This window comes from Megascapheus bottae, chromosome 20 (assembly GCF_031878675.1).
Source record: "Megascapheus bottae isolate mThoBot1 chromosome 20, mThoBot2.hap1, whole genome shotgun sequence".
NCBI lineage: Eukaryota > Metazoa > Chordata > Mammalia > Rodentia > Geomyidae > Megascapheus > Megascapheus bottae.
Window position 1 is genome coordinate 39,297,876 of NC_143528.1, and position 27,305 is coordinate 39,325,180.

At 48.1% G+C, this 27,305-nt stretch overlaps 1 protein-coding gene across 3 annotated transcripts in view; it reads left to right on the forward strand.

Annotated features, from left to right (window-relative positions):
- Positions 1-24,128, forward strand: part of Extl3 (exostosin like glycosyltransferase 3) — a 68,421-nt gene extending 44,293 nt beyond the window's left edge. For all 3 annotated transcript variants that reach the window (XM_090353669.1, XM_090353670.1, XM_090353671.1), the window contains exons 2-6: positions 2,576-5,186; positions 15,557-15,684; positions 16,200-16,344; positions 20,134-20,262; positions 21,921-24,128. In XM_090353669.1, the coding sequence (XP_090209795.1) occupies positions 3,039-5,186; positions 15,557-15,684; positions 16,200-16,344; positions 20,134-20,262; positions 21,921-22,130 (2,760 nt within the window). In that variant the 5' untranslated portion in view covers positions 2,576-3,038 and the 3' untranslated portion in view covers positions 22,131-24,128. The remainder of the gene's footprint in view (positions 1-2,575; positions 5,187-15,556; positions 15,685-16,199; positions 16,345-20,133; positions 20,263-21,920) is intronic.
- Positions 24,129-27,305: the final 3,177 nt, after the last annotated feature.

Below are 27,305 nucleotides of genomic sequence, written 5' to 3' on the forward strand. Positions count from 1 at the left end.
GGGACTGGGAGAGCGTGAGGGAACAAAACAAAAGACATTATGAAAAGAAATGTACTAATTATCTGACTTGAGTAATTGTAATTCTTCTGTACATCTGTACATCACCTCTATAATAACAATATGTTAATTAAAACATTTGTGGGATACAGTGAAAAGCTTTTTTTTTTTTGGGGGGGGGGGGCCAGTCCTTGAGCTTGAACTCAGTGCCTGGGCTCTGTCCCTGAGTCTCAAGGCTAGCACTCTACCACTTAAGTCACAGCGCCACTTCTGGCTTTTTCTGTTTACGTGGTACTGAGGAATTGTGGTACTCAGGGCATCATATATGCTAGGCAAGCACTCTACCACTAAGCCACATTCCCAGCCCTGGTGAAAGCATTTATAAGGAACAATTTGTTCATGGAATGCTTACATCAGAGAAGAGCAGGCGGAATCTGTGTGTCTGTGTGTGAGGTACATGTCTGTGATCTCAGACTTGGGAGCTGAGGTAGAAAGATTTCAAGTCACAGGCCAGTTGGGCTGTGTGGTGAGTCCCTATCTCAAAAACAAAAACTAGAGCTGGGCACAGTGGCTCAAGCCTATAATCCTAGCTACTCAAGAGTAGAGGTTCAAAGCCAGCCCGGCACTACAAAGCCTGGAGACTTATCTCTAGAAAACAGGAAGTGGAGCTGTGGCTTAAGGAGTAGAGCAGTAGCCTTGAACTGAAGACCTCAGGGACAGTGCCCAGACTCAGAGTTCATGCCCCATGACTGACAGACAAACAAAAAAAAAGGGAAAAGAAAGGGAGGACTGTGAACACCTGTCTGTCAAAGCAAGATGGACCAGTTCTTTGAAAAACAAACTACCACAGTTCTCCCAACATAAACTAGATTTTATGAATCAACCAAATTGACTTTCAACTCAAAATCCCTCCTCCCGAAAGAGAGATCTTTAAAGTGATCTCACTCGAGTATTTACTACATAATCAAAGAAAAATGAACACCTATGCAATCTCAATAGAACACTCTCTGTGGTTGTGTACTTGTCATTTAAGGTACAGGAAAAGCATAAATAGGATAGTGGACCTAACAAAAAGTGAGACTATCTCAGAAATAACCAGAGTAGCAAAGCGTTGGAAGTGTGACTCAAGGAGAGGAGCAGCTGCCTCGTAAGTGTGAAGCCCTGAGTCCAAACCCCTCTTTGCCCCCTCCCCAAAAAAATTTATAGGACTTCTGGATATGTAAAACAGCCACCAGAACTAAAACCTAGCAGTATAGAGACCAATGAGCTAGATCAAAGCCTGTGGGTCCATCTGCTTGTGGTGGTGTGAAAACGATCTTTCCGTTTTTAATGTTTTTGAGACAGATTCTTACCATGTAGCCTAGACTAGCTGGGCGCGACCTCAGAGTCCTGAGTTGCTGGCATTATTGGCATGTGCCACACGTGGCTGTGAAATTTTTCTTTTTAATGTGGATGAGAGAAATCAAGAATGTTCTTTGGTGCACAGCACGATAGGATATCTAGACATGTTGATTTAAAGTTAAAGTAGGCTGGGTGCTGGTGGCTCCTGCCTCGTCAGCTACTTAGGGGGCTGAGATCTGAGGATTGAGATTAAAAGCCAATCCGGGAAGGACGTCTATAAGATTCATCTCCAGTTAACTATATCAGAAAATCTAGAAATGGCACTGTGACTCCAAGTGGTTGAGTACTAGCCCTCAGAAGAAAGAAAAGAAAAAAGCCAGGGTCTGCCCAGGCCCTGAGTTCAAGCCCCATGACCAAATAAATAAATCAGTGGAAAGCTTTTGTAGTCTGTGATTGATTGTAAAGTTTGGTGGGAGTATGACTAGTAACTCTGCGATGCCCTCACATCCTCTGGGTTTTATTTATTTATTTTATAGAAATGTATTGTTGCTTCCATGTGCTCGTCTCCATTGTAGACAGTGAGGACACGGAGACATAAGGCTGACGGCAGGCCTGTCCCTGAAGTAATGTTTATCATTTCTAAGTGTGCAGTTCTTTTTGAAGACCAGTTTGCTGGTTCTGTTTTAGAGGGAGCATATGATGTCTGCTAATGGAAGACAAATAGCAGCAAAATGGAAAACACCTTTGTTTTGGAAAGCTGCATCCATGACTGGGAGAAGATCAAAGTGTTCTCTTCAACTCTAAATTGGACAGATGTCTCACAGTCAGTTTTTGTTCAGTGGTTTGAAAGGAATTTCTCATACGAGGCACATGCATACTGCTATCCTGGCTGGAAAGGATAGTATTTCTCTTCACCCAATGAGGATGCCAGGTCTTGGAGGATAAATTATCCTACAGACAACCTTGACAGTTGGTCATCATTTAATAGGAAGAGGCTCGGTGGTGCGTGGTAAGCTGAAGGTGTTTAGGATGTGTATCTGGGTCCATTTCTCATCACAAGTAATATACCTGTATAGACAAAAATCACAATTCTGCACTTAACAGTTCTTTGAGATGTACACCTGTGTTCCAGCCCCTGTTCTTTTAGAAGGCTTAAGCATTTTCTAGACGTGTACTGGGGAGAAGTGGAGGTTGAAGATGATCCCGGAAGACTGACATGATTCTCTCTCTTTTGCAGGCCTGACTGGTGGCAGTGAGATGGACAAGAGGCTGGCATTTCTGACTGCCAGCTACTGTATAACTTGACGAGAAACTATGCGTATTGTTTGGTCAGCAAAACCAAGCAGCAAAAGCTATGGCAGCTGAAATGGTCTCTGTGATCCCAGAGCATGGTTCCTGGGCTTCATCCACAGAAGCCTCCTTTCCAGCTCGACGACGTGGCATCGTTTTCTGTTTGCTGAAGACTAAGGATGTGATCTCTGGCCAAAAGCCAAGACTTAATGTATGCCAGAATAGGGTCAGGAACCATTTCACTCAAAGCCAAGGAAAATGAAACTTACGTGTCCTTTGGTGCCTTGTGTAGGGAATGCGTGGACATTTCTGGACGCGCACGCATAAAAAGAGGCTCAGTTTTGTTCAACAGAAACTTGGGTATGGCGAGTGACCTGGTGTGACCACAGGGCGGGAGTCCCGGGGCACCCATGACGGGGTGTACCATGCTGCGGAGTGGGGGAGTGGGAAACGGAGGTCAGACCTGCATGCTGCGTTGGTCCAGCCGGATCCGGCTCACATGGCTCAGCCTGCTGCTTGTCATTATCCTGGTGTTCTTCCCGCTCGTGGCTCACTACTACCTCACTACCCTGGATGAGGCCGACCAGGCCGGCCAGCGGATTTTTGGCCCGAGAGCTGGTAATGAGCTGTGTGAGGTCAAGCATGTGCTGGACCTGTGTCGTATCCGAGAGTCTGTGAGTGAGGAACTCTTACAACTGGAAGCCAAGCGGCAGGAGCTCAACAGTGAGATTGCCAAGCTAAACCTGAAGATAGAGGCCTGCAAGAAGAGCATTGAGAACGCCAAGCAGGACCTGCTGCAGCTCAAGAACGTCATTAGCCAGACCGAGCATTCCTACAAGGAGCTGATGGCCCAGAATCAGCCCAAGCTTTCTCTGCCCATCCGGTTGCTCCCCGAGAAAGACGATGTTGGCTTTCCTCCCCCAAAGGGCGCGCGGGGTTGCCGGCTGCACAATTGTTTTGATTATTCTCGTTGCCCTCTCACCTCTGGTTTTCCTGTGTACGTTTATGACAGTGACCAGTTTGCCTTTGGGAGCTGTCTGGACCCCTTGGTCAAGCAGGCTTTTCAGGCCACAGCGCGAGCCAATGTGTATGTTACAGAGAACGCAGACATTGCTTGCCTCTACGTAGTATTGGTAGGAGAAATGCAGGAGCCCTTAGTGATGCGGCCTGCTGACCTTGAGAAACATTTGTTTTCTCTCCCACACTGGCGGACAGATGGACATAACCACGTCATCATCAGTCTGTCCCGGAAGTCAGACACACAGAACGTACTGTATAATGTCAGTACAGGCCGGGCCATGGTGGCCCAGTCCACTTTCTATGCTGCCCAGTATAGACCTGGCTTTGACTTGGTTGTGTCACCACTGGTCTATGCCATGTCAGAGCCCAACTTCATGGGGATCCCACCACAGGTGCCAGCTAAGCGGAAATACCTTTTCACCTTCCAGGGCGAGAAGATTGAATCCCTGCGATCCAGCCTTCAGGAGGCTCGCTTCTTTGAAGAAGAAATAGAGGGTGACCCTCCAGCCGACTATGACGATCGGATCATCGCCACCCTAAAGGCTGTACAGGATAGCAAGTTAGATCAGGTCCTGGTGGAATTTACCTGTAAAAACCAGCCCAGGTCCAGCCTGCCCACGGAGTGGGCCCTGTGTGGGGAGCGGGAAGACCGCCTGGACTTACTGAAGCTTTCTACCTTTGCCCTCATCATCACCCCCGGGGACCCCCGCTTGCTCATCTCATCTGGGTGTGCCACGCGGCTCTTCGAAGCCCTGGAAGTCGGTGCCGTCCCCGTGGTGCTGGGAGAGCAGGCCCAGCTCCCGTACCAGGAGATGCTGCAGTGGAACGAGGCGGCCCTCGTGGTGCCCAAGCCGCGGGTGACCGAGGTCCACTTCCTGCTGCGAAGCCTCTCAGACAGTGACTTACTGGCTATGAGGCGGCAGGGCCGCTTTCTCTGGGAGACTTACTTCTCCACCTCCGACAGTATTTTTAACACCGTGCTGGCCATGATTAGGACTCGCCTCCAGATCCCAGCTGCTCCCATCCGGGAAGAGCTAGCAGCTGAGATCCCCCATCGTTCAGGCAAGGCCGCGGGGACTGACCCCAACATGGCTGACAACGGGGACCTGGACCTGGGGCCTGTGGAAACGGAGCCGCCCTATGCCTCACCCAGATACCTCCGGAACTTCACCCTGACTGTTACTGACCTGGCCCGCAGCTGGAACGCCGCCCCTGGGCCTTTCTATCTGTTCCCCCACACGCCCTTTGACCCTGTGCTGCCCTCTGAAGCCAAGTTCTTAGGCTCCGGGACTGGATTTCGGCCTATTGGTGGCGGAGCTGGGGGCTCTGGTAAGGAGTTTCAGGCTGCACTTGGAGGCAACGTGCCCCGAGAGCAGTTCACGGCGGTGATGCTGACTTACGAGCGGGAGGAAGTGCTGATGAACTCCCTGGAGAGGCTTAATGGCCTCCCTTACCTGAACAAGGTGGTGGTGGTGTGGAATTCCCCCAAGTTGCCATCCGAGGACCTTCTGTGGCCGGACATCGGCGTCCCCATCATGGTAATGGAGAGATGCACAGTTTGTTTTACTGCATCACATGGAATGTCACTCTGATGGGATGTCACTTTCTAATTTCCTTTAGCTATCCTAAATTTTAGAAGACAGAAAGAAATAAATACGATATCGCCTCATCCTTGCAGTGTGAGATTGAACCCAGGGCCTTGTATGTGCTAGTACCCTGTTTTTATTCTTGTTGTTGTTTTTCCAGGTTTTTTTTTTTTTTTAAAACCTGCACAGGTTTCTTTCCCATGAAAGACCTGGTCGGTTGTATCACTGCTTGCTGTTTGCTTTCTGATTCTCCCATAGTGGACAGGTGAAGGCTCACAGCCCAGTCTGATATCCCAGGGACAGCTTCCTTCTCAGCAATGGTAACAAGGAAGAAAAGGCTTTTTGTGGTGGAAGGGCTGAGGATCTAGCCACAGTAATTGATACCATGTGAAGTATGTGAATTTATTTTCCTAAGGCCACAATGCGTAATGGAGAAGCAGAGCTCTATCTATGTGTCTGATTGCAGAAGTTTCACATGGGTTTTAGTCACTCCAAAGGAGCATGGAGTGGGCCAGGAGCTTAAACAAGTTGTAGAGTGCTCGCCTAGCATGCATGAAGCCCTGGGTTTGATTCCACAGGACCACATACTCAAAAAAAGCTGTGACTAAAGTGGCAGAGCACTAGCCTTGAGCAAAAAAAGTGACCGAGGACAGTACCCAGGCCCTGAGTTCAAGCCCCAGGACGGGGCGGGGAGAAAGGAGTTTATGGTACTTGTATCATTTTCTGGGATACTATAGAAGTCTCAGGAAGACTATAGTTGGGTTTGATATTTGGGAGTTGAAAGTCTGGAGCCTCCTTTTCTAGGTGTCTTCTAGGTTCTTTTTCTTTTTTAAACTTTATTTTTGTTTATATGGTGCTAAGCAAGCACTACCACTAAGCTACATTCCCAGCCCAGGTTCTTTTTTTTTTTTTTTTTTTTGCCAGTCCTGGGCTTGGGCTCAGGGCCTGAGCTTTGTCCTTGAGCCTTTCCAAGGCTAGACCTCTACCACTTGAGCCACAGCACCACTTCTAGCTTTTTCCTATGTATGTGGAATCAAACCCCGGTCTTCGTGCATGCTAGGCAAGCACTCTACCACTAGGCCAAATTCCCGGCCCTTTTTTTTTTTTTTCAATCAGTCATAAGACCTCAACTCTGGGCGTGGGTGTTGTCCTTGAGCTCTTTAACTCAAGGCTACCACTCGACCCCTTGAGCCACAGTGCCACTTCAGGTTTTCTACTGGTTAATTGGAGATAAGAGTTTCACAGACTTTAGTGCCTGGGCTGGCTTTTAACTGTGATCCTCAGATCTCAGCTTCCTGAGTAGCTAAGATTACAGGCGTGGGCCACCTTGCCTTGCTCCCAGGTTCTTTTCCATTTTTTATTCCATCGCCCATGGTCAGATGCTGTTTATAGGAAAAGTACTAGGTGAGTATGGAGGATGGAGAACTGTACCTGAGGGCCTGCAATCCAGAACACTGACGCATGCTATGCCTCTTAAATTTGAGGGCTCAGAGCAGGTCTTACAGTACAAAGTAGATAGAGAGAATGGTATTTTTCAAAGGATGATAAATGGTCTGATGGGCCATGTGTTACTAGAATGTTTCTTAAGAAAATTAGGGTTTTAGCTGGGCGCCGTGGCTCAAGCCCCAGAACTGGCTAAAAAAGGGGAAGAAAAGTGCCGGGTGTTTGGCCTAATGGTAGAGTGCTTGCCTAGCATGCACAAAGACCTGGGTTCAATTCCTCAGTACCACATACATAGAGAAAAGCCAAAAGTGGTGCTGAGGCTCAAGTGGTAAAGCTCTAGCCTTGAGAAAGTCCAAGGACAGTGCTCAGGCCCTGAGCTCAAGCCCAGGACTGGCCAAGAAAAAAAAATGATGATTAAAAAAAAATAGAAAAAAAGGGAAGAAAATTAGGGGCCCCATAACTCCCTTTTTTAGAGGTTGATACTGGGGCTTGGACTCGGGGCCTGGGTGCTGGCCCTGAGCTTTTAAGCTCAAGGCTGGTGCTCTACCACTTGAGTCATGGCTCTACTTCTGACTTCTTGGTGACTAATTGAAGATAAGAGTCTCAGACTTTCCTGCCAGGGCTGGCTTCAGACAGTTCTCAAATCTCAGCCTCCTTGGAGTAGCTAGGATTACAAGTGAGCCACTGCGTGTGGTAAAAATTAATTTTAGGTATGGTTTGTCTGGAAAGGGATGCTGCTCTGGTCCAATTAAGTTACTTCTTTGGATAAGTAATTTGAAGTATTTTCTAAGCAGTAGTAGCATGGTGTAATAGAAAACCTGTTTTGGAGTGATAGCAAACCTAGGATTAAGTAGTCATTTTTTGAGCTTAGGTAAGTTAATTAGCTTCTTTGACCTCAGTGTTAAAGAGAGAGTATGTATATGTAGGTATTATAAAGAAGCTCAAGGATTATTTTGTCCTTTATTACTTTTTACTTACTTTTTTTTTTTTTTTTCCCAGTCCTGGGCTTGAGCTCAGGGCCTGAGCACTGTCCTTGGACTTTCTCAAGGCTAGAGCTCTACCACTTGAGCCTCAGCACCACTTCCAGCTTTTTTTTTTTTCTATGTATGTGGTACCAAGGAATTGAACCTGGATCTTTGTGAATGCTAGGCAAGCACTCTTATCACTAGGCCAAACTCCCGGCCCCACTTCTTACTTTCATAGGAGACAGTCAGCTGTGTTATGGACAGTAGTAACTAACTTCACCGATATAGGCTTTGGTGTCCAGCACTCTATGAATCCTTGACCCGTAGCTGTCACTGCACACATTGCAGTGACATTAGTAGTCTCAACTATTGTATATTTTATTAGAATTCATCACCTGAGGCTTTTCAAAACTGAAGGGTTTTAAGAGCTTTTAATCTCAGAGTTTATCTTGCAAATTAATAAAACTTCTGGGCTGGGAGTTTGGCCTAATGGTAAGAGTGCTTGCCTAGCATGCACAAAGACCTGGGTTCGATTCCTCAGCACCCCATACACATAGAAAAAGCTAGAAGTGGTGCTGTATCTGAAGTGGTAGAATGCTAGCCTTGAAAAAGCCCAAGGACAGTGCTCAGGCCCTGAGCTCAAGCTCCAGGCATGGCAATAAATAATAAATAAAACAAACTTCAATAAATGAAGAGATTGTTTTGTCAAGAGGCTTTTCCTTGAATAACTCACGCTTCATTTTCAACGTACAACTTTGAGTATCTGATTTTTTTTTTTTTTCAGAAAGTGCTTGCCTTGCAGAAGGTATGTGGCATTCTGCAGTCAGTGCCTTTGCTTTCTGTTTTTCCTGAATTTGTGCTCTTCTGGGAACAATGGCTGAAATGCATCACAGAACAGGCAGAAAGAATTGTTTCTTTAATTAACTCTGGAAGGAAATAAGTGGTTTTCAGACTGATGATCAGCCCCCTGCAATAACAAAATGCCCATTAGAAATGCCAAGAACAAATAGGGAGCCACCCTGAAAAGCTTTCCTTGCATTTATTTATTTTTGTGGGTCATGGGGCTTGAACCTTGGCCTGGGCGGTGGCCCTGAGCTCTTTAGCTCAAGGCTACCACCCTACCCCTGGGCTGTGAGCTCTTCAGCTCAAGGTTACCGTCCTACCCGTGAGCCAGTCCTTTTGTGCCCAGGCTTTGAACCTTGATCCTCAGATCTCAGCCTCCTGAGTAGCTAGGATTACAAGTGTGAGCCACGCTCCAGCTGAAAAGCTTTCCTTATTAGGAGTACAGTCCTTTTCTAGTTTTCTTTTGTTTTTGCCAATCCTGGGGCTTCAACTCAGGTCCTAGGCACTGTCCCTAAGCTTCTTTTTGTTCCTCTACCACTTGAGCCCACAGCACCACTTCTGGCTGTTTCTGTGTATGTGATATTGAGATATTGGGGCTTCATGCATGCTAGGCAAACACTGCCACTAAGGCCAAGTTCCTAACCCTCTGGTTATTTGAAAGAAAGAGGACGGTTTCAAACTAGAAGGTCTCATTTTGTTCTGCAAATGCTTTGCTATGCTTTCTACTTAAGGGAGACTAGTGTTTAGTGAACAGCTGAAAATTGGTGACCTCTTGGGGTAGGCAGATATTCAGAATCGAGAAGCAGGCCAGTCTCCTGTAGGAAAATGCCATGATTATGTCTATAAGCAGACATAACCTATTCATTATGCTACGGTTAACAGGTCTTTATATAATTAGCAACCAGATGGTTCCCAGGCAGTCTAGTAGAGTCCAGTATGTAGGGAAGATGATTTGAAGTCAGCATACTGGCTAAATGAATCAACTTAGGATCCCTTATGTCATTTGAGAGAGTACTGGCAGTTTGTGCTCTTTTTGTGTGTGTGGGTCATGGGGCTTGCACTGTGGGTCTGGGCGCTGTCCCTGAGCTCTTCAGCTCAAGGCTACTGCCCTACTCAGGAGCCACAGCCCCACTTCCCGTTTTCTAGAGATTAATTGGAGATAAGAGTTACAGGTTCTTTAGTGCCCCAGCAGGCTTTGAACCTGGATCCTCTGATCTCAGCCTTCTGAGTAGCTAGGATTACAGGCATGAGCCACCACGCCTGGATATGTTTGGGCCTCTTTTAAGCTCAGATTCTAAAGCATGATAGCTGGGCACTAGGCAATACCTGTGTGCTTGCAGTCTGTCAGGCTCCACCTGTTTAGAGGCAGAAGGATTATCTTACGGGTGCCTGGTTACAATTCCTTATAGTTTCCTTATGATTATTTATGTAACAGAGGGTCCTGGCTTAGACTGCAGTGGCCCATACTGCTGCTATTCTTGGGCTCTGTCTGGGTCATCCCAGCTCCGGTGGGATTGATTGGCAAGGAGACCTCTCCACAGATGTGAGAAGTGTGGCTCTCCCTGAGCGGTGAGGGATTGCCTCTGGTTCTCTGTTATCTGCTTTGTAAACAGTGAGTGTGGTTCACTAGCTATGGACCAGAATCACAAAGGTATCTGAAGGAAGTCAGAGAGTAAAGATTACTGTGCTAAGTAATTTGACATCTAGTCTTTATCATTGGTTTCTAGTAGTTTGATTATGATTTTCCTTGTTTTTTTTTTTTTTTTTTTTTTTTTGCCAGTCCTGGGCTTGAGCTCAGGGCCTGAACTCTGTCCTTGGACTTTCTCAAGGTGAGAGCTGTACCACTTGAGTCACAGCACCACTTCCAGCTTTTTTCTATGTTTGTGGTACTGAGGAATTGAACCTGGGTCTTTGTGAATGCTAGGCAAGCACTTTAACCACTAGGCCAAACTCCCGGCCATCCTTGATTTTTATTCTGAAAAGAGTGGATATTTTTGTATTATCAGGCAGGGGATTTGGTTGGACTCCAATTGGCAATTCTCTCTTGAATAGTCCCTCCAGTGTTAGTTGAGTTCTTTTTGTACTGAGTTGGTCTCCCTGCAGCTGACTCAGGCATGCCCAGGGTAGGGGGGCCAGACATGGGGAGGTTTTTCCACAGCACTCGAATCTCTTCTCTCTGTTTCCCAGAGACTCTTTCCTCCAACTTTTCAGGCCAGAAATCCTGTTGGTTTTTATGGATTTCCGGCTGTCCTCCAGGGCTGACTCTGGCGCCTACTCTCTGGTAAAAGCAGCACTTAACTCTTCTGTACCAACAACTCCTTCTCTATATTATAGCTCTCTTCCATCATTTTCTTGTATTCACTCCTCTAATCTTTTCAGGAAATTGCTGTATTAAGATTTTTTTTTTGCCAGTCCCGGAGCTAGAACTCAGGGCCTGAGCACTGTCCTGGGGCTTTCCTCAAGACTAATGCTCTACCACTTGAGCCTCAGCACCACTTTCAGCTTTTCTATGTATGTGGTACCAAGGAATTGAACCCGGGTCTTCATGCATGCTAGGCAAGCACTCTACCACTAGGCTAACCTCCTGGCACTATATTAAGATTTTTGTCCAGAACTGTGGTGTTCATTTGTGAAGCAGGGTCTAATTTGGTTGGAGCTTATTAAACTCTGAGGAGCAGAAGCCTCTAAACAATCCCTTTTTGACATTAATCCCACTGAAAATTATTCTGACCTGTTTACCCTGCTTCTTTCTGTCTTTGTTTTACAGCATTCTGTAGAATGATAATCTCAAGACCCTCCCTCTTTAGTCAGTCATAGGGCTTGAACTCAGGGCCTGGGTGTTGTCCCTGAGCTCTTTTGCTCAAGGATAGCACTCTACCACTTTGAAACACAGTGCTGCTTCTGGTTTTCTCGTCTCATGGACTTTGCGGTTCAGGCTGGCTGTGAACCTCAATCCTCAGATCTCAGCCTCCTTCCTGAGTAGGTAGGATGACATGTTCGAGCCACCAGCACCGCTTGCCCTCTCATGTTTTCAGTCCAGTGCTTTTTAAGGCAATAGCTCTTCCGTTATTAACAGGGCAGCGGAGCTGACTCAGAACTGCTCCTCTCCACTCTTCATACCCATTCTAGGGTAGTCTCTGACAGCCTGGCCTGGAGTCTGTACTCTTCATTCTCTAATTTCCATGGGGTCTGGCAAGGGCTCTTGAAGAGGCGACATCTGAGCAGGAGTTGAGTGAGGTGAGGAAGGCCCTCAGGGCGCAGTGCTGGGAGGGCTGTTGCAGAGAGCGTTTGAAAGAAGGTGGTAGAAGGTGATCAGAGCAATGTGTCCAGAACCATAGAGACAGCGTAGGGACCAGGCTTGATCCCACATGTGGTAGGGTGTGGAACAGAGGGGCACTTGGCTTGTGCGGGATGATGAGAGGGAGAGCAGACACTGTTAAGGACTGTGGTGGTGGAGGGTGGGCCTGGACCAGGGCAGTGGCGGTGGCAGTGGTGACTTCAGATGAGTATACCACACTGCCGTAGGAGACTCGAAGGTCTCGCGAAGCCAGAGCCACCCGTCCTCCCCACCCCCCAAAGAAAACGGATGGTTGTTCACTGACATTTACCCTTTCTCACAGCCCTTGGTATTTGAATTGGGCTAGAAGAATTCTGTTGGGGAGCTTGGCCGCCATGCCAGGAGAGATACTAATACTGGTTTCTAGATAGTCTGTTAAGGAGAAGGGAAGAGGGATGGATGGAAACTGCCTTTGTGGAACTTTTTTTTTTACATCTTTCTGAAGCAGTCGGCGTTGTGAGTGTTCAGCTTTCAGGCTTTAGCTCTGTCTAGACCCTCTAGCAATTATAAAGGCTTACTCCTTGGAGACCTGGCTGAGTTTTATCTCTTACCTTGCCCTTGTATGGGTCAGATGATCATTGCCTGAAACTGTGATTTCCCTTAGAACCAATTCAAACAGAAAAAGCCTTACCCAGCCTTCTGGGTCCAACACCGGGCAGAGGCCGCTGTGGACAGGTCTGGCAGTGGTCTTCCCAGTCTCGTTTCCAGGACAGCTGGGGTGAGCTGTGCTTGTGGGGACCACTGCTGTGCTCCGTTGGGTGCGCTGGCCTGTGTGATTAACCACCCTCCTGATCTCAGTCTCCCAGATAGCGAGGGAGAAAGGTGCAGTCCTTGAGGGTGGGTTTTTCCCCCCAGTCCTGGGGCTTGAACTCAGGGCCTGGGGACACTGTTCTTGAGTTCTACCTGCTTTTCTATGTATGTAGTACCAAGGAATCAAACCTAAGGCTTCGTGTATGCTAGGCAAGCACTCTACCCATGCGCCTGGCCCTTAAGGGTTTTTTTTTTGTTTTTTTTTTTTTTATCTTCTCTCCCCCCTCCCCCCCCCCATTGATTTACCACTTGAGCCACACCTCTCCTTCCAGCTTTTTGGTCAATATTTGGAGATAAGAGTCTGATAGACGTTTCTGTACTGGCTGGCTTTGAACATCCTCAGATCCCCGCATCCTGAGTAGCTAGGATTATAGACCGAGAGTTACTGGTGCCTAGCAGGCTTTATTTTTGAGATGCAGTCTCACTGTATATCTCAGGCTGCCCTGATTGTCCTCTTGTCTTCACCTTCCACTTGCTGGAATTTGTGAGAAAAGCTGTCCCTCCTGTCAAAGTGAGTTGCTTAATCTGCAAGTAAAGAATGGAAAGGAGAGCCGGGTGAGGTGGCTCACGCCTGTAATTCTAGCTACTCAGGAAGCTGAGATCTGAGGATCAAAGCCAGCCCGAGCACTAAAGAGCCTGAGACGCTTATCTCCAGTCAACCGTTAGAAAGCAGGAAGTGGTGCTGGCTCAAGGGGTAGGGCGGTAGCCTTGAGGGACAGCTCCCAGGCCCAGAGTCCAAACCCCATGACTGACCCAAAAAACAAACAAAAAACAGGAAAGGAATAGCTGCTTTGGGATGAGGAAAGGGTTTTGGAATGAAAGGTTTTGTTTTAGCTAATTATTTCTAGGTGGAATTAAGATGTACCTCAGATTGTTCACAGAAATAGCAGTGGGTATGGGTAAGTTTTGACCTTGTTTGTGCACTTTTATTCTTATTTAAAAGCCTTTTAATGTTCATCTTATCTAATTACACCTTACGTTCTTCAAATTAGCCAATCAAGAGCAGCTTGAGAACTTGAGCTCAACCAATTGGAGCGGAGGGGCAGGGCCTGCGGTGTTGGGGACAGATGGGGAATCTGCCTGCTCTGTGTGCTTGTCAGATTTACAGCCGGTGATGCACACTTCTGTAGAAGTAAATTTTTTCTTGCTGAGATAGTTCTTTGTTTTCCTGTCTATTGCTGTGACTTTTGGAGAACAGAACAGGATTACAGGTGTGTATCATACACCCTATTGCTAGCACTTTTTGAGTTGTTTTTTTCTTCTCTGTTCTGGGTACTTTGTATGAATTCTCAGCTGAGGTTGTGCTTTATTTTATCTGCAGTGTTACAAGAATAATCAGCAACTCTTTTCTTTTTCTTAAAAATTAAAACTGACCTGTCTCACAGTCTAAAACATGCAAGCCTCTAGAATCGAATGCTCATCCCTGTGTCTATATTAAAAAATGTTTGAATCTTTTTGTCCTGATTTTGGTATCCAAACTAACATTGGTTTGATTACTGAGATTTGGTCATTAAGCACAATAGCTTTGACACAAAACTTTGGAAGACAGTTCTCTTTCCTTCACCTCCCTCTTGATATCCATTGGATTGGCTTTAATGAACTTACTAGAAAACTGGTTGAGAAGTCTAGGCCAAACTACATTTGTTGTTAGACCTCTGGGTTTCTACAGAACAAGAAGGTTCTCTTGACTTGTTTCAGCTTGTAAACTGGACAGCTACTTTGTATACACTGTAGGCAGTGGGTCATTAGTTTTGCTTGTTTCTCATGTTCAGATTCAAAGTTAGACTTGTAGACTGTCAGGTGTGGGTGTCAGTCACTGTCCTTGCAGACAGTGTGGTGCTGTGGTGGCCTGGCAGAAAGCCTGCTCATTTCCACACCTCCAGCAAGGGGGAGGGATTGGGATTTGAGCCCAGGCTCTGACAGGCTCCAGAGCTTCTCTGGATTGACCGTGTGTGGCTGCTGCCTGGGGATGTAGTGAAATGCAGATTTGGACTTGGTCTCTTGTGGACTGCAGATATGTTTTTTCTTTCCTTTTCTTTTGGGTGGGAGGGGTTGGTTGTGGGGCTTGAACTCTGGGCCTAGGTGCTGTCCCTGAGCTCTTCAAGAGCTCAAGGCTACGACTCTACCCCTTGAGCCACAACCCCAATTCTGATTTTCTGGTGGTTAGTTGGAAATAAGAGCCTCACGGACTTTGTTGCCCAGGCTGGCTTTGTACCGTGATCCTCAGATCTCAGCCTCCTAAGTAGCTGGGATTACAGACGTGAGCCACCGCGCCTAGCTGCAGTTGTATTTCTGACAGTCCCAGGCGATGTCCCTGCTGCCCGGTCACACTGTCTGGCTCTGTGATGTGTTTTTTTTTGTTGGTAGTACTGAGGTTTGAACTCAGCGTCTCATGGTTGCCAGGCAGGTGCTCCACTACTGCAGTGACATTCCTGGTACTGAGTAGGGAGCATCTTGCAAAAGCCTTTTGTATGTGTTTCAGCACTGTGAGTGGGTATTGTAAAAGGGAAGTGACTAAACGCAACAATGATTTGCTCTATCTCCCCACAAAAGGACAGAAATGACATAAACTTGAGGGACTTCTGAATTTGGTTTTAAAATTTCTAAGTAAGCTGGGGAGTCTAGAGCTGGGAACCAGAATTTTAGGTCTGTTCTGCCACCTTGTGTTCTCCTGGGAAAATGATTTGTAATTTCCCTAGACTGGGTTATTGCTTGAACTATCACTCTGGTTTTTTTCACAAGAAAAATGCTTAACTGGAAAGCTTAGATGTGAAATCCTTATACACTTTTTGAATCATAAGGCAGGTTGTATTAATGAAAGGCAGTGCTTGATTTTAACTTAGCCAGTCTCCTTTGGGCTATAGAATTTTTTGGATCTGCCTTGCAAAGCATTGATTTCCAGTGTTTTTTCTCCTTTGTTACAGGTGGTTCGTACTGAGAAGAACAGTTTGAACAATCGATTCTTGCCCTGGAATGAGATCGAGACAGAGGCCATCTTGTCTATTGACGATGATGCTCACCTCCGCCATGATGAAATCATGTTTGGGTTTCGGTAAGAGACTGAGGTTCAATCAAGAAGCACTTTGCACGTAGCAGAGAACTAACTCGAGCCTGGATTAGACAGTAGAATGAGTTTCTGGTGGAGTCCTGAGCAGTCCCAAGTGCTCACATGGGCTGGCCCAGCGTCTTGGGTGGAGTAGAAGGGTGCCTTTCTCGTCCTCCCTGGGCTTGCTTTACTCCCATGTTGGGGTTTTCCTCCGAGTCTGGGAGATCTGCCTGCTCTGGAGTTGCAGGCATAGCATCCTTAAACCCAACCCGTTGGGCTGAGAGCAGAAGGACAGAGAGTCTCTACCAGAAACCGGAGGGATGAGAATTAACTCCCTGAGAGTCAGGAAGAGGAGGCAGCAGGATCTGGTGAATGATCCCTGGCTGTGCATCTTCGCTTTTTTTCCACCCGCCTCTTCTCATTGGTCTTACTGGTCTCCAGAGTGTCAGATAGGCAGGGATTAGAAGCACCCCTGAGAGTCTCTGAGCTGGGCTCAGGTAGGTTGCACTTGTGTTTTCAAGAGTGTGGAGAGAGGCGCGGGACCGCATCGTGGGCTTCCCTGGCCGTTACCATGCGTGGGACCTCCCTCATCAGTCCTGGCTCTACAATGCCAACTACTCGTGCGAGCTGTCCATGGTGCTGACAGGTGCTGCCTTCTTTCACAAGGTGAGACGAAGTGGCCCCCATTGGCACATGCTTAGCTGTGAGCCTTGCCGTGCTAGAGAAATGCTGTCCTCACAGCAGCCCTCCTGCCGCTCATGCGGATCTTCTTGTCTTTAAAGACACTGAACAAACTTCTTAACGCAGCTGTTGATGGTGGTACACACCAGCTCTGAGGCGGGAGGACTGCAAGGTCATCCTGGACACGCAGTAAGACTCTGCCTCAAAAAAAATCCAGTAAAATAAGTGGCTGCCCAGAGTAGCTCTAGACTGTCAGTGGAGCAGCAAGACGAGCAGTTCTGTTTTCAGGCATTGGTTCTTCCTTCAGAAAACCATGCAGAAGTCTTGTCACATCACTTCCATGAGTTCAACCTGGCCTCCAACCATGATTCTCTTAGATCTTATGGGTCTTAGGGCTTGCACTTGGCCTGGGCGCTGTCCCTGAGCTCTTCAGCTCAAAGCTACCACCCTACCCTTGAGCCAAGCCCCACTTCCCATTTTCTAGAGGTAAATTGGAGATAAGAGTCTCAGGTCCAGGGTCTGGGAGTTTGGCCTAGTGGTAGAGTGCTTGTCTAGCATACACGAAGACTCGGGTTCGATTCCTCAGTACCATATACATAGAAAATAGCCAGAAGTGGTGCTGAGGCTCAAGTGGTAGAGTGTTAGCCTTGAGAAAGTCCAAGGACAGTGCTCAAGCCCTGAGCTCAAGCCCAGGACTGGCAAAAAAAAAAAAAAAAAAAAAAAGTCTCAGATCCTTTTGTGCCCAGGCTGGCTTTGAACCTTGATCCTCAGATCTTAGCCTCCTGAGTAGCTAGGGTTACAGGCCTGAGCCACCACACCAGGCCAGTTATTCTTCTTGTATAGAGCATGAGCCTCCCTCTTGTGTAGCTGGAATGACAGGCACGTACTTCCATGGTCAACGCTGCTGCCGTGGCTGGACCTGGCAGGCTCCTGGCTCATACTGTGCACTGCCTGTCCTAGGCCCCCGTGCACCTGACTGGAGCTCTGCAGGTTGCTTGACTTCGCTGAGCTTGTTTCCCTGGCCTCACATTCTGATGTCCACTAGATAGCAAAGGACAAAGGCCTGCAGTCATCACCCTTCTCCCCATGGCGAGCTCTGCATTGATCTGCATTGAGCTGCTTTTGCTCATGGCCCATCTTTCTCCCTACCTTGTCTGTTTTGTGAAGTGGCCACTGAGCATTTGGTAAGTAGCTGATCAGAATTGAGCTGCAGCCAGGTGCCCCTGGCTCACGCCTGTAAGCATAGCTACTCAGGAGGCTGAGATCTGAAGACTGCGGTTCAGTGACAGCCTGGGCAGGAAAGTCTGTGAGACTCATCTCCAGTTAACCACCAGACAACCAAAGTGCTGTGGCTCAAGGGGTAGAGCGCTAGCTAGAGCTCAGGGACAACACCCAGGCCCAGAGTTCAAGCCCCACGACCAACAACAACAGCCAAAAAAGAATTGAGATGTGCTAAAACTGTAAAATACAGATCAGAAAGTAATGATTCTGTTTTTGTACTGATTGCATGTTGAAATTGAATTTTTTTAGAGATATTGGGTAAATGAAAATTTTTTTTTTTTACTGCTTTTATTATTTTTTTTCCTGGTGCTACAGATCAAATGCAGGCTTCCAGCTTGCTCTAAATTTCCTGGCTGCCAGGAAATTTAAAATGCCTTTTGGACTTGGGTTACATTTCTCTGAGTGCTGCTAGCCTGCACTTTTCCTCTTCCATTGGGCTCTGAAGGAACTCTTCTCTGAGATGAGCAAGTATTCTCCATTGCCCAGTCACAGAACAATTCTGCCTGCCCCTCCCCTCACGGGCATTGCTTCCCTTTCCTGCGCTCCTACAGACTGCACGGCTGCTTCCCCAAAGATGTGCTGTGAGCCCGTGCCAACACGCTTGCTTCCTAACTGTGCAGCAAGGTTCAGTTGAGCCATCTGCCAGTCATCTAAAATGCTGGGACCTGCTTGTCATGCAGGCCTCCTGTGGTCCTGGATGTATTCTGTCTTCTTACATGGCATCTTTCCTTCTCCTGGGAAGGACAGAGCCTTGCCCTCTTGTTCTTGTGCCCTTGCCATTGCCCCTTTGTACACGCATTCCCTCACATTCTGTGTGTGTGTGTGTGTGTGTGTGTGTGTGTGTGTGTGTGTGTGTGTGTGTGTGTGTGTGCGCGCGCGCGCGCGCGCGCGCGCGCGCGTGTGCCGTGAATGTGTACTGGTCCTGGGGCTTGAACTCAGGGCTTAGACACTGTCTCTGAGCTTCTTTATCTCAAGGCTAATGCTCTTGAGCCACAGCACCACTTTTCTGGTAGTTTATTGGAGTTAGCCACAGTGCCACTTCCACATTTTGAGTGGGTCATTGGAGATGAGTCTTATGGGGACTTTTCTGCCTAGACTGGACTGGAACCGTGATCTTCAGATCTCAGCCTCCTGAGTAGCTAGGATTACAGGCATGAGCCACCAGGGCTCGTTTAACTATCGACTTTTTTTTTTTTTTAAGATATTAACACTTTTTTTACATCATATTTCAAATGTCATGTTTAAGTATTCAAGAATGGAATCTATATGTAATCGCTGACATAAATTTAAGAACAAAATCAAAATTAAGCTGAGAGTTTGTATGTCATAGATACATAGTGTCTATATACTATATTATTATGTCTATAGATTATATATATATATATATCCCATCATAGATTTATGTCTGTGTAGTTATATCTCCAAGTTGATGGATAAGCTCTTGTACTGTTTGGATCTCATATCTACATAACAAGGAGACCATGCGCCTTTTGTTTCTTTGGTCTTGACTTATTTTGCTCAACATGATTCGCTCTAGTTCTATCCACTTTCCAGTGAATGCCATTATTTTATCTTGTCTGGTGGCTGTGTAGAATTCCATTGTATGTATGTACCACATTTTTTTTTTTTTTTTGCCAGCCCTGGGCTTGAGCTCAGGGCCTGAGCACTGTCCTTGGAGTTTCTCAAGGCCAGAGCTCTACCACTTGAGCCTCAGCACCACTTCCAGCTTTTTTCTATGTATGTGGTACCGAGGAATCGAACCCTGGTCTTTGTGCATGCTAGGCAAGCACTCTACCACTAGGCCAAACTCCCGGCCCCTGTACCACATTTTTTGTATCCATTCGTCTGTAGTGGGGCATCTGGGTTGTTTCCCTGGCTTGGCTATCGTGAATAGTGCAGAGGTGAAAATGGCTGTGTAGGTGTGACCATTGAGTTTTAAAAGACTTGTAAGAGCTTGAGGGGGCAGACGGCCAGTAGACAAGTGAATTCTCCAGGTCTGGGCAGGTGAGGCTGGAAGCATCTGCTTCAGAGCTGAGGTGTGAAGGTTTGTATGTATTTGTTTGGAAGGTAACTTAATCCCAGGTTGACTCTGGGATTGGGAGGCGAGTCCTGTGGTGAGGCAGTGAGGGACTGGCCGGCAGGGTCCTGTGGGCCGTGGAGGTGTGGGAAGGCAGCCAGCTCCCCTCACTTCCCTCTCGTTGCCACTGTCAGAGGACTTCTGCTCGGCTGACACGGCGTCCGACTTGATCTCAGCACTGCCGAGATATCAAGGCGATTACACGGAACCGGCTTCCTGGAGGTGTCGTCGTGGGTTGGGGTGGACTGGGGTGGGATGCGGCTTCCTTCAGAGCACCTGCACCACGAGGCATCTTCCTGAGCTCCACAGGCTTCCCACTCCTGGCCTTTCATGGAGGAGGAGTTTTGCTGAAAGCCCAAGAATTGGGCCTCGAACAAGATAATGTTGCTTATTTCTTTCTCCTCTTCCCTTGGCAGTATTATGCCTACTTGTATTCCTACGTGATGCCCCAGGCCATCCGAGACATGGTGGACGAGTACACCAACTGTGAGGACATCGCCATGAACTTCCTCGTCTCCCACATCACCCGGAAGCCCCCCATCAAGGTGAGGCCTGGCCCCACGCGGCTGCGCGCCGTCCCCTCAGGGTCTCTTCCGTGCCCCCTGACTTCAGAGGACCTGTCCCCATTCAGTGAGTCGTTACTCAGGGCTTGTGGATGAATCAGCAGCTTGAAACTGTGTGGGGCCGGTGGTGCAGCTTTGTTTTTTACCTGTAGCTGGAGTGCACTGATGTTCTCCAGCGGAAGACAGCATCCCAAGGCGTGGGCCGCTTTTTGCACAGAATCCGAGCAGTGTTTCTGCTCGTCTCCGCTTTGCAGCGAGGGCAGTTACTAACCATCGTGTGTGTGTGTGTGTGTGTGTGTGTGAACTCAGAGTTTCTTTTGTTCGAGTCTAGCTTTTTACCATTTGAGCCACTGTGCCATTTCTGGCTTTTTTTATGTCATGCTGAAGAATGGACTACGGGGCTTTATGCATGCCAGGCAAGCATTCTACCACCAAGCTGCCTTCCCAGCCCCGTTCCCTTCATCTTGATATTTAGTATTTTTTTGTGAGGGCTTGATAAAATTACAACTAGGGGCTATCACCAAGGGCCACGGTGGGGATAAGGTGTGGATTGGTCTCAGTGGTCACACAGACTCTGTCTTTATGCCGTTTGTCCCACGGAAGCAGCGTTCTATGATTACCAAAGTGGCCACCACTGAAGACACGATTGAAATGCTGTTTCACCCAGGGATTCCCTTCAGAACGTAGGTGTGCAGAGGGCTGTGATGAGCACTTTCTAAGCTCCTTTCCTCCCTGTCGGCCCTGGTCGGCCCTGGTCAGGGGAGGAGCCGCCTGTAGAGAGTGCAGTTCATAGCTGTGCAGTTCTGGGCAGTTCCTTACATTCCTCACCCTCCCAACATTACCGAGGGTTTCTTAGCGTTCTTTGTTGGACACCCGTGGCCCACTCAGCCCATGTGGCAATCTGGTGAATGAAGCCTGTGGACTCCTGAATTTTCCTGGCACATCAAATAAAGTGCATGGGATCGCAGAAGGGCTGGCGCACGTGCTGTTTCTGTTAGTGCCCTCTGAGGTTTCATTGAGCACCTGTGCACATGATTGTGCTCACTGGAAGCAGGGGCCAGAGCCCTGTGGGGGTTTTGGGGGTTCTGTCTGTTGCTGGACTTTCAGAGTGGGGCTCCTGTCAGACTTTGGTTTGCCATATTTTTTTGTAGTTGCTTGAAGTTTCTTAATTATGGTTAGACCATAACCGTTTTCTCAAGTCTAAATATAATCGTCTTTGAAAAGTTTGGCAAGGATTTATTATAGGGTATCATAGGTTTAAAGTAGGGAGAGATAAAAATAAAAAGGAAAAAAGAAACCATGTTCTTCTTTTGCTGAACATGTTTGAAACGCCTACATATACATATAATTTGAAAACTCCTACATATAATTTTCTTGTGTCTTTTTTTATTAGAGAATTTATTAACGTTGATTTTTACATCATATTTCTTGTGTCTTTTTAAAGTGATATATAGTATCCGGGTTTTGCTATTAAACACATTAGTGAAGTAGACAACTTGGCGCTGGCATCTGGGTGCACAGCAGGACCAGCCCTGACCAGGATTAGACAGGAGTCCAATCACGGCAGGCCCCTCTCAGGCTTCCGCCCGCATGGCAGTGGACACCGCGTCTCACCTCCGCTCTTCTGCTCCCGTTCCCAGGTGACGTCACGCTGGACTTTCCGGTGCCCAGGATGTCCCCAGGCCCTGTCACACGACGACTCCCACTTCTACGAGCGGCACAAGTGTATCAACTTCTTTGTCAGAGTGTACGGCTACATGCCTCTCCTGTACACGCAGTTCCGGGTGGACTCCGTGCTCTTCAAGACTCGCCTGCCCCATGACAACACCAAGTGCTTCAAGTTCATCTAGGGGTCACAAGTGGTGGGGAGAGGATGGGTCGAGGGAGGAGGAGGGAGGCGCTCCCAGGGCTCCAGGACACCCGCTGGACTGCCAGCCCAGCCCTCCCTCCTGGAGAGGCGGCAGGCCTCCTGGGAAGGAGGCCACTGCTTTGTCTTGAAGTCGGGCCCTGGAGCAGCCTGGTCAGGGATGCGGGCTCCACGCCGGGCACTGAGGACATGGGTCGTAGCCCAGGACAGCTGTGTGGTGATGTGTAAAGTCAGAGCTACCTAGTATTTTAAAAGAAGATTCACATCTGCCATCGCAGGCTTATTATATGTGTGCATAGACACACACCCCCACACCCCCCCTCCCACACACATACACACATAGTTGGTGGGGGTGGGTGATTGAAATTTTCGCCCGTCTCTCCATTAGGCTCCGCGCATTCTGTAGTGTTGTGGGGATGGATTGTGACCATGGGAAAGCTGCCTTTCCATCTCCCACCCTCCCATGGGGTAGTGAGTGCAGAAACAAGACCAGGACAGATATGGCCTCGTGAGGGTGTTGGACAAGACAGTCGGCTGTTGAAACCTGGTGTCCTTTCACAGCAAAGTGTGGGAGGTGCCAGAGCTGGCAGTCGGCCCGTGGTCTCCTGCAGGGTCCAGTGGGCTGGGAGATTCCACCAGTGACAATCCCAGAATGTAGGCCTGCTCTCCATTCCCATTCTCCCCCTGGTTGGAGAGAGAATGGGAAGCAAAGAATGTGGAAGGAGTCAGGCCACCCTCCTGTTAGCAGCATTCTGGCTTCTGGAGTGTTCTCTCCTGGATGAGGCTGCACTTCCAGGCAGGGCCCGGTGGTCTGCAGGCCAGCATGCTCTGGCACACGACAAAGCATGCATCCTCTGGGGATGCCCCCCGGCTGGCCCGGGAGTCTTAACAGCAAGGCACTGCCTTGAGATAAATTCTTGGGTGAAATTCACCTTTCCCCATCTTTGAGCCTCCCTCTGTTACCTGTAGGTTTGGTATGTGCCAGAACTGTGAGAGGCTGTGATTTGTTAGGTACGCTCAAATCCAGCTTTGGGATTTAACAGGCATTCACACCCCAAATTACCACTTCCCACTTTGCACTGCTGTTAAAGTTTCTGTTGCCTGGGCTGAAGTGAAGTAAGCTAATTTGGGCCGTGGTGGCAGCTGGGAACCTAGGAGGGTGTTAGGACTGTGTGCCAGGGACTTAGCCTGTGACTTGTGTTAAAGTGGAATCCCGCAGCACTCAAGCCTGCCCTGGTCATGTGAATACCTGAAGCCACTGACGTCCTGTGTATGCATTTCTTGGGGGACGCTCACTTCTGGCCCTCCGGTACTAGAGGGGTTCTCTTCAAGTGTCATTTGCTGTAGGTCCCACACTGTTGGGCTGGCCTAGCCTCCGGACTCTGCTTATTGGCAGTCAGGGCCAGACCACCCCCAGGCCTGCTCTGGTATCTTTTTACCGCTCATGCCAAGAGCTACTGGAGATTGGGTTGCGCCTCTCCGCAGCCAGCAGAGGGTTCTAGTTGGCGGGTCCTGACTGACTGTCCGCCCTGACTGCCGACTCGAGCATGGCCCTCTTTCCTGGGGAGCCAGAGTGGGGTCTTCTCCGCTGTCCACGTGGCTGCTATTGTGTCCTGTTTCTTTTAATGTGAGGAACTTGAGGCCCGGTGCCGTGGCCCTGGCAGGAAAGGGACAGGTTGTGGCAGGCTCCTTTGTGAGGCCCTCCGGTGCCACAGGCACACTGGGGCAGCTGCCGTGGCAGAGTCACACGGCTGGATGTTCCTGTGGCCAGGCTTTGTGCTCCTGTCGCCCACTGCGGGGCACTGCAGGTCTGCGCCTTGCCGCTCGAGGGTCTGAGCTTCTGGTTTCGAGTCCGTGGGCCTTCTCTTCTGGAGGGCAGCGCCTCTGGCAGTGCAGCCCCCAGGATGCCCCCCTCCCTCACTGAGCACAATGGGCGGACATTGAGTTTTGTAAAAAAATAAAAACAAAAAAATAAATTTAATTCAGGTGGTGTGGAGGTGTTGTTTTCCTCTGTGTGGACTGAAGCATGATGCGAGGAGAGACACGAGGACATGAGGGACGTGAGGAGGGCCCCTGGCTGCCTCTGTAGCAACTCAGGCAGCCTGGACCGTCCGGGTCCCCTTTCTGACCGACTGAGGACACCTGGTGTGCAGGCGGGCGTGGGGGATGCATGCAGCCCTCGTCCTTTGTGAGTGGGGCGTGGGGAGCTGCACTCTGGAGGTGAGGCTGCAGTGGCAGTTGGCACTGGCGTTCCCCCCCCCCCCCCGACTGTTAGGAAGGGGTCACCGCCAGCGCCTCCAGGTCCCCACCACCAGGACCCTGGCCTCACTCAGCTGTGGGGAGGCAGCAAGTCCCTGGTCCCTGGCCGCCAAGGAGATGGAGGACAGAAGCCAAGGGAAGGCTAGGAAAGAGGCCCCTCCCGTCCCGTGGTGGGGCTCCAGGCACCCTGGCCACTCTTCTCGTCTTCCTCCTTCACACCTGCGTCCTCTGTCAGGTAGGGGTGCAGCCGCCTTTCGGACCCCAGCCAGTCAGGAGCCTCTGCCCTGGCCTCCATCCGTGCTCATGCCTGCCCAGGGCTCCTGCCCCAGTGCTTTCACTGCACACAGAATGTGTCAGAGGCTGGGAACGTGGCCTAGTGGTAGAGTCTTCTGCCTAGCATGCATGGAGCCTTGAGTTTGATTCTTCAGTACCACATATGTAGAAATGGCTGGAAGTGTCGCTGTGGCTCAAGTGGTAAAGTGCTAGCCTTGAGCAAAAGAAGCTCAGGGAAAGAATCTGTTATGAGTCCTTTGCCCATATTTTAAAGCAGGTTATTTTATTATGTTTATGCATACTTGTTTTTCGACATACTTCATGTTTTCTACATGGTTTCTCATTCATTTTAAGTATGCGGAGGCTTGTTCTTTTTTTGCTTATGTGGTACAGAGGAATTGAATCCAAGCTTCCTGCAGACTAGGCAAGCCTTCTACCACTAAGCCACATTCCCAGCTGAACTTTTTATTTAGTGATTAAAAGCTCCACCTGTTAATATTTCTTATTTTTACTTCATTTATTTGAAATTGTCAATATAGTTATGACTGTTTCTTTAACTACTCTTTATTGCCCAAAGAACTATCTCTGGCAGCGTTCTGTATCATAAAGTCTGCTTTATCTGGTGTTAATACATCTGTCCAGTTTTCCCCTACTTGCAGAAAGATACCTGGTGTATCTTCATCCAGTTTCTTTCACTTTATTTGCCTTTATTTAATGTACATTTCTTCTAGGCAACCTATCATTAGTTCTTATTTTGTTAATCCACTGTGACAATTGCTAAATGTTACTTATTTGGCTTGTTTCAAAGGTCTGCAGAATTTTTTATGTACAGAATTTGGGCCCCTGCTCTCTGAATGTCTCCTGGGGTCTTCTCTCCTCAGAGCAGCCTTGAACTGTACCTTGAACTGTACCCTCTGCTAATGGAAGCTGGTAAAACCCCATCTCCCCTGAGGCTTTAGTTGTCTCACAAAGCACTGGGGTGTCTAGTGTAGATGGAGATGTGTCTGCCATTCCTTTTCAGTTATGATTCCCTTCAGCTGGACTGCTTTTATCTTTTATGTTGTGACACCTCTGGGGTGTGTGTGTGTGTGTGCGCGCGCGTGCGCGCAAGCATGTGGTGTTTTGTGCAAAGGGCCACACAGTAAGTATTTTAGGATTTTCGGGCCCTGTGTGATTTGTGTGCATTTCCTTCCCTGCCCTTAGATCACCTGCTAGATTTGGCCAGTAGGCCATGGAGCAACAGTAAGCCTGCAACGTGAAGAATCATTTAGCACCAGAGCTGTCTACAATGACAGCTGTCCTTGCAGATTTTCCCATGTTTTCATAGCTGCAATTAAGAAGCCCTCAGGAAATATAGATTGAGCCTGGAATTACACATTCCTGAAATTTGTTTTTACCCCTCCTCCCCCTAAGGCAGGTCTCAAATTGAGAGAAGGTAGACAAAAGACTATCATACCTGTGGTTATGTTATTGGTGGCTCTACCTAGCAATCAGTAAAGATTGAACAAGAAAACTACTATTTTCAAAGTGTCATCACTATAGTTACTAGATTAAAAATTATAATGGATGATCTGAGAAATGTTAGCAGACTCATTTTAGGTGAACGTTTACTGATCCAGAATTTGTGTACCATACAGATTGTTACTTTTTGCTTACAGTTGATTGGTCACCTAACAGAAACAAATAGGAATGATTCGCTGTGATTTACTATACAGAAGAGTAAAAGAGTGCTGACAAACTTGTCTCCATTTTTTTTTCAGTGACCTCTAATATTAAGAGACAAATAATAGCACTTGTGCTTAATGACAAGATGTGGATAAAACACTTTTCAAAGGCTTAGAATCCTAGTAATTAAACATTTATTTATAAAATAATACAAATGGGTCAAGAGTGTGGCCTAGTGGTAGAGTGCTTGCTTAGCATGCAGGAAGCCAGGGTTCGATTCCTTGGTACTATATAAGCAGAAGAAGCCAGAAGTGAGCCAGGTAAGGTGGCTCATGCCTGTAATCCTACCTACTCAGGAGGCTCAAGGTTCAAAGCCAGCCCGGGCACAAAAGGACCTGAGACTCTTTAACCACTAGAAAAATGGGAAGTGGAGCTTGACTCTAGGGTAGGGTGGTAGCCTTTAGCTGAAGAGCTCAGGTACAGCTCCCAGGCCCAGGTCAAACCCCATGACACCCCCCCCCCAAAAAAAGCTGTAACGGTGGCATCTGTTGTCTCAACAGTGCAAGTAAGGCACAGGTAGAACTGAAGCCTAGCTGAGCTGGGCATAAAGTGAGATTCCCCCCCCCCCCCCCCAAAATAACCAAGGCCAGAAGAGGCTAGAGGCATGGCTCAAGTGGTAGCACGCTTGCCTCCTTTGGGTAAGTCTCGGTTCTGTACTACCAAGGTCTAGGTTTAGTCTAGACTTGCACCTTCTTTAATTGTATTCTGCTTTTCTTTCTCCACCGTAGTCCTAGGGCTTGACCTCAGGGCAGGAACGATGCCCCTGAACTTTCGTGCTCGAGGTTAGTGTTCTACCACTTAAACCACAGCTCCACCTCAGACTCTTTGTGGTAATTGGAAATAAGAGTCTCAAGAACTTCCTGTTTGGGCTGGCTCCGAACTTAGGTCCTCACATCAGCTT